We start from the raw sequence: 6,630 nt of genomic DNA, 5'->3' as shown, positions 1-6,630 counted from the left end.
AATTCAGTTAGCAAACAGTTAGATTATGCAAAAATATTATTTACCTTGTCTAACCAAAAGAAATACTAATAAACTTTTATAGTTACAGGATTTTTTTCATTTTAAAAATTACATCACGTAAACATTTACGTATTTTTATGAAACACTTGTAAACATTTTCATTTGTAAGTAGTAGGATTTTATGCTTATAACTAGTTATAAGAAACCATAGGATACACAATTTAAAAAATTTAAAAAAAATTGACACTCAAATTTCTAGCAACGATTTTTTTTATAGCATAAGCCGACAAGTATAAAACATGGGAAAATTGATAAACCCCGGTTAAATGAAAATTTGAAACATAACTAAAAAGAAACATTTTAATATACATCAAATTGCTAATTTATAAGTGTTTTTCTTAAGCTGACGAATTTTGAAAATAAAAATATTAACTAGTCGTTGAAATGTCTATATTATGTATTGGGACACAAATAGGATCCAAAATGTTCAGCACAGACGTTTTTTATGCTGTCTCGACACTTGGCATATGTTTTTGATATATTTTATAAAAATGTTGACTGATTATACTTATAGATGATCAAGTATGTTAACGCTAATTGACTTGTTAGGTGAAGTTATCTTATATGGTGGAGCCATGTGATTAATTTGAAAATTTAAGATAATGTTTTAATTGATCCCATGATATATATCAAATTGACGTACATGGGCGGCTATCGTTATGTGTATGTATTAAATTATTAATGGGTTTTGCTTGTCTTTTTTTTCAGAATTGTTATTGTATTCCGAAAATCTTCTTTATAAAATTGTTGCTATATTATATATGGTTTGAATCGCATAATTATTTTATCTGTCACAAAAGAGTGCGGTAATTTATAGAAGTATGAAATCAAGTTTACAAAAGATCACACTATGCTTTAAAACGGACTACCAATAAAACCCACCTTATACATTTTCATGGATTACCCAGTTAACCCATAACACCAAGCTTGGGAAATTATGTCATATGTACACAAAAGATCACAATTAACTAACTAAAACCCCTCCCCCTCCTCCTCCTCCTCTCTCTCTCTCTCTCTCCTCTCTCTCTCTCTCTTACTTTCTCTTCCCATTTTCTCTCCGTTCTATCTCTCAAATTTAATTTCCTATTTTTTATCTGGCAAATAAGCCCTTATATTTTCCCGAAAACAATTAAACAAATTGCAATTTCCTGTAGACAGTAATAGATGTGATTAAAGATGAAGGTAGGTAAGGTACTAAGGTGCTTTATATGGCTGGACCGTTTTAAAGTTTGTGTTGTGTGTTTTGTCTAGCTTTAAATGTGATTATCACCCTTTTTCTGCGAGAAAGATAGAAAAGTCATTAACAAAAAAGTTTCATAATTAGTTGAAAAGGATAATATACATATACAAGTATTAAAACATATAAATCTATCCTATACTAAAAGCCAAATATAAAGGGATTATAGGATGTCCACATCGACAATTATATTTGGCCAATGAAAACATTTCATTAATACACGTAGGATCTGCTCTGTCAACTGATGATTTCGTATGGGCTCTGATCTGTTCTCATGGGCTTCACCGGTTAGCAATAGGCTGAGCGAAGGTTCAATTAAAAAAAAAATCCCGACACGGACATGACGACGAACTACGCCTCTCTCCTCTATCTCTTCGTCTTACGGGTTCTTCTCTATCGTTTCAGTTATCTCCATTCTCATCTCCACAATCAATACTCCATTAAACAAAGTTTTGGATTAGGTTTGCGCAGAGTGCTTCTCGCGGCTCCAGATCGAAAGGCGACTCCCCTTGCGTAGCTGACCTCCGTCTCCTTCGTCGCAAGAACTCAGTAACCGAACAATCAATCATCTTTAATCCCCCCCCCCATTAATCTATCACCCACTATCTCGATTCAATGCGATATTTTTGATGTGCAAGGCGTATGCGTCAACTATAAAAAGGTATGCTTGGTTCTTCTCAGAGACTACATCTCAAAGATCCGTCACGAGTTTGATCTGGCGAAACAGAGGTTCCTCAATACCTCTAAAGCTCTAATTATATGCCTAAGATGCAATCCTCAAGGTTTGCCATTGACTAAAACAACTCTTTTGGTTTCCTGTTGATCGTTGATCTCAATATTGATTTTGTTGATTCATACTATGTTGACATGTGAATCTCAGATTAGATAGAATACTCAAGGTCAACTTCAAGTTATTGATCAGTTTCTGTGTTGCTTAATTTGAATGGATACATTAGATGGCGTCAAAACAGTTGAGGTAAGGTGTTTTGAAGCGGAGTATGATAGGTAATGTGAAGTGAAAAGTTACTGAGCATGATTTCAAACGTTTGTGAATGTTGTTGTGTTCACAAGTGTTGTTTGCATTCCTCAGACTTCAACAGAGAGGCTCTCTGGTTATTATAAATCATCTCATGTTTGAAGTTATGGTGAGTCAATATTTCTTTTGCTTTTATGTTCTTGCAGTAGATATCTTGTGATAGATCCTCTTCTTAATATAATAGGAATGCACAAGTATTCATCTTTTTACGAGCTGTTAAAAGCCAAGAGTCCTGAGAATGTCTTCCCTGGCACTAATACACTTGAAGACTGTAAGCTCTTCCCTAACCATTAACTTATGTATAAGTTATGTTTCAACGGTTTTTTTTACCTTCTTAGGTATGCAAATGTTCAAGAAGTGGTGTGATGTTCATGATCAAGAGAAGAAGAACAATGGTGTTTTCGCAATCCATCTTAGTAAATCAGTTTCTCAGCCTTGTGCAGCTTTGTCTCACATACTCTCTGTACGTTCTCAGCCATTTCCATGTCTACTTCTGTTGTTTATATGATTCTTTCTTCTCTGATGTTTCTTCCAAAACTACAGGGCTTGAGTTACACGGCTGTGCAAAGCCTTCTGGGTCTTTCTCACACCATTGGGTCCATTCGGTTCTACTCTCTTCCTTTATGCTTCCATATAAACCAAAGGTGCCACAATACATTGTAGTGAACTCTTTGAAACTAACATAAATAAGAATCTTTTATGTTTTCTTGATATATGATCTTTCCAAGACAGTGTACTATTATCCACAATACACATTCGCATATTATTCTTTTTATTTTTGTTCAGCCTCGCAAATTATTCCTATGATTTGATATATGATCTTTCCAAGCAGACACTGTTAATGAGGTAATCTATATCACTTTTTGTTTTTTTTTTCTGTTTCATTGACACGTTTGGGATGGGGGAAAATGGCAGCAAGATCGAGAGCTACTGAGAGAGGAGGCGATCAGGAAGATGACATCCACCGCCATAATTATTGCCAGATCTTTAATATGGCGCACCATACTGTTGTTTTGATATCAAACAAGGTAGTGGTTGCTTACGCAGACTAATACCAATGTCGGTACGCAACAAGAGGTTGTTCTTACTACTATCTTGCCGGTAAATCCTGGAAGCTGAAATTCTGTGAACTGGTGCGTGTTTGATATTAGAGGATGTAGCAGTTAATCCCGTTATATAATACATCTGATATGGTGCAAGTTGGACCAATGAATATAACCTGAGAATATTTTTTTCCCCAGGTTGTTGTTGTTATTCGTCCTCTAATCTAGACGATGTTGTGTATTGATGCACAAGCGTTGGAGTGCCCACTCACGGAGAGCTCAAAACACTAGAGAAGAGAATGGAATCTTCCCAGCTCAGAACTAGGAACCTCACAACCAGTGACTTAGTAAGAGATTACTTGCGTTACTTGGTACGTCTCTTTAGGCAATAACTCTCATTGATTGATGCAAGTGATATGTGAACCACACTTTGTATATGTTCAGATGGGTGAAAGATCAAGTATTGGAGAAGAGATTCTCTGCCAGTTCAGCTTCCCTGAGAGACATGGTGCTCTGATAAACTTCTTGGACTCTTTCAGTCCACGTTGGAACATTAGCCTTTTCCATTACCGTGCAGAGGTTTGTATCTGAATTCACCATTGCACCATAATAAAGCACCATTGTAACTTTTGAGTCTCATTATTTCCGTACAATGGTTCTTTCTTTCGAAACAGGGTGGGGCAGGCGCGAACGTGCTGGTTGGGATCCAAGTGCCCGAGCAAAACATGGCGTATTTCAGAAACCGAGCTCAAGTTCTTGGATACGAGTACGTCTTGGTAATTGAAGACACTGTTTTCAAGCTTCTTATGCACTGAGTTTAAAGCTGTGATGGAGAGACCAAAACCAAGAAGGAAGTAGAAGAAACATGAGAGGTCTTCTTTGTGTCCATTGTTAGTCTTGAGCTCTCTGTTAGAAACATCTGTGAGTCTTGGGTCTTTTGGACGGGCTTTTATGTCACGGGCCTATTACGCTAGCCCAATATGTAACATTTATTGCATGTGAGCTCTCATCGTTATGAACTTATGATGTAGACTTTATATACCTTTCAGCAATTACGTTGTAGTTATTGTTTAATGATAGCACAATCTCATCTCACTCTCACATGTGTCTAACTAAACTTATTTTATATTTTATTAAAGATCAGAAGTTTGTATTAGCATGAATAGATTTTCATGATTGTAGTTGTTATATATTTTCTTAAATGTTTGTATCAATTTATATATTTAGATATATATATATATAGTAAGTAGAATGGAGTTTTTATTGTTTTGGTTAGGTTTAACACTCAAAACATTGATTATTTATAATATGTATATATTTTTGAATTTATTTTTAGTTTTTATGCATTTATTTTAAAATTACTATTTAAAATATTCCAAAATGAATATATATGACTTGCAGTAATAGGAAATTATGTTTTTAAAAACATAATGAAAATATAATAATAGTTATTAATATTTAAATAAAATACATGAATGTATATTTTATGTTATTATATTGCACACTAAATAAACATTATATATCAAATAACAAATGTGTTGTAAGATAAAATTTACACATTATTTTTTAATTTTTTTTTATAATTTGGCTTTTTTATATAATTTTTTTTTAGAGAAGGTTACTCTATTTTTATTAAAACTTTTTCTGATTTATTAGAGTATCATTTATTTTCTGCAATTAAAGAATAAGACAATAAAACTATAAAAATACAAAAAAAAGCAAAAAAAATACACAAAAGAAAGATTTAGTAAAATAAATCATAATATAATTTTCATAATTAATAGTGCTCTGTTACACAAAAATATAAATTTACAACATACACAATTTTATTTACATCTTTCAACCTATTATCTAATTAAAATGATTCTAAAAAAGTTCAGCATGAAGAGTTAGAAAATACTCCTTCCGGATACGAATGTATGATGTTCTATCTTTTTATACAAAAGTAAAACTATGAGTGGTTAAACTTTATTGATATAACCAAAAAGTAACAATTAAACATGATATTTATTGTTTCTTAATGTGTGTAGAAAACCTTAAACATCATATATTAAATCCAGAGGGAGTATACGATAAAATATAATACATAACGTTAAAAATACATTATCACTGATCACTTAAAAAATCATGTTAGTAGTAATAAAAATAAATGACAACACATTTATTAAAACCATAGAACGCCACGCAACAAGGTGTTATTGAATATACAAACTACAAATTAAATATGCTCAACGCAAACACACATAAAAATGAGACATCATATTTGGATATATTATATAAATAATTTTAAATATATTATATTCTTGATAATTTTAAAATTACTTAAAAGAAACTAAATTATTAAAAATTAATATACAAATAAAACTAAAGCAATATTTTGTAACGTCAAAATAATAAATGAATAAAAATTATATTATGTTAATAAAATAGATTTTAGATTTTAAAGACTTCTAATTCATGTAATATTACAAAATTCAAAATTTGTTTATTACAATTAAAATTTTACCATTAGATATATTAAAAATATTCTAGATCGATATTCAATTGTCAGTTTTTAACTATTACACGTAAAAAAATATTATTAAGTATGTTTTTTTTTAAGGGGATTTTATATTTTAAGTAGGTTATTGGAGTACTTTTTATTTTCGTGAATTTATTCGAGATGAGATTTCGATCTTTTAAACTAAGATAATTTATGTTCTATACATAATTATATTTTTGTACATAACTTTAAAATCTCGGACTTAATTCTTCATATTTTGTTAGTTAATTGTGTTACATATAATAGAAATACTTACTTCAAACTAAAAAAAAATCAAATTAAAAAATTAGTTATATATAATTTAATATATAAAAATTTACGTACAATAAAAATGATAAATGTAACAAATTTAAATATATTATCCGCGCGTAGCGCGGAAAAAAGATCTAGTGTATATAAGGTATAAAAAGTTACTATAATTGATCCTTAGAAGCCTGGCTCGAGCCGGCCAACCAGATGCTACGAGCCGTTTGTCACTGATTGACTAATCAAATCTCATGATCCAATCCAAATAGCATTCCTACAAGTTTTAAGCAATGATTATGGAAATTATTAAGTTTAACCTCTGAAGAGTAAGTATAGTAGCTAAACCGTTGTGTGATCTTTTTATTAACATTTATAAGTTTAATTTCTGTTAGAATTTATTTATATTTATAAGAAATAATTTAATATAATACACTATGAACTTTTACTCTTTAATTTTTTTTTAAAA

General features: G+C 31.0%; 1 protein-coding gene across 5 annotated transcripts; it reads left to right on the top strand.

Annotated features, from left to right (window-relative positions):
- The first annotated feature begins 1,823 nt into the window (after window positions 1–1,823).
- Window positions 1,824–4,428, top strand: LOC125593993 (threonine dehydratase biosynthetic, chloroplastic-like). Of its 5 annotated transcripts, XR_007329719.1 has the most exons (9): window positions 1,824–2,079; window positions 2,178–2,442; window positions 2,672–2,796; window positions 2,877–2,977; window positions 3,120–3,179; window positions 3,249–3,466; window positions 3,575–3,747; window positions 3,821–3,955; window positions 4,051–4,428. XR_007329719.1 is itself a non-coding variant. In XM_048770328.1 (6 exons), the coding sequence occupies exons 4-6, from the start codon at window positions 3,676–3,678 to the stop codon at window positions 4,189–4,191; spliced, it is 348 nt and encodes a 115-aa protein (XP_048626285.1). In that variant the 5' UTR covers window positions 2,672–2,796; window positions 2,877–2,977; window positions 3,249–3,466; window positions 3,575–3,675; the 3' UTR covers window positions 4,192–4,428. The 5 variants fall into 5 exon arrangements, 2 of the variants coding, with proteins under 2 accessions (XP_048626285.1, XP_048626286.1); XR_007329721.1 differs by lacking the exon at window positions 3,120–3,179 and having other exon boundaries at window positions 3,575–3,723; XR_007329720.1 differs by lacking the exons at window positions 1,824–2,079; window positions 2,178–2,442; window positions 3,120–3,179 and adding an exon at window positions 2,514–2,604.
- Window positions 4,429–6,630: the final 2,202 nt, after the last annotated feature.

Source organism: Brassica napus, assembly GCF_020379485.1.
Source record: "Brassica napus cultivar Da-Ae chromosome A2 unlocalized genomic scaffold, Da-Ae chrA02_Random_21, whole genome shotgun sequence".
Taxonomy (NCBI): domain Eukaryota; kingdom Viridiplantae; phylum Streptophyta; class Magnoliopsida; order Brassicales; family Brassicaceae; genus Brassica; species Brassica napus.
This window is presented reverse-complemented; position numbering and strand designations above follow the sequence as displayed.

Excerpts from the sequence above, each read along its gene's own strand:
- LOC125593993 (XM_048770328.1), top strand. The coding sequence starts at position 3,676 with ATGGAATCTTCCCAGCTCAGAACTAGGAACCTCACAACCAGTGACTTA. Across the intron at positions 3,748-3,820 it reads GAGATTACTTGCGTTACTTG|ATGGGTGAAAGATCAAGTAT; the intron begins GTACGTCTCTTT and ends GTATATGTTCAG. Across the intron at positions 3,956-4,050 it reads TTTTCCATTACCGTGCAGAG|GGTGGGGCAGGCGCGAACGT; the intron begins GTTTGTATCTGA and ends CTTTCGAAACAG.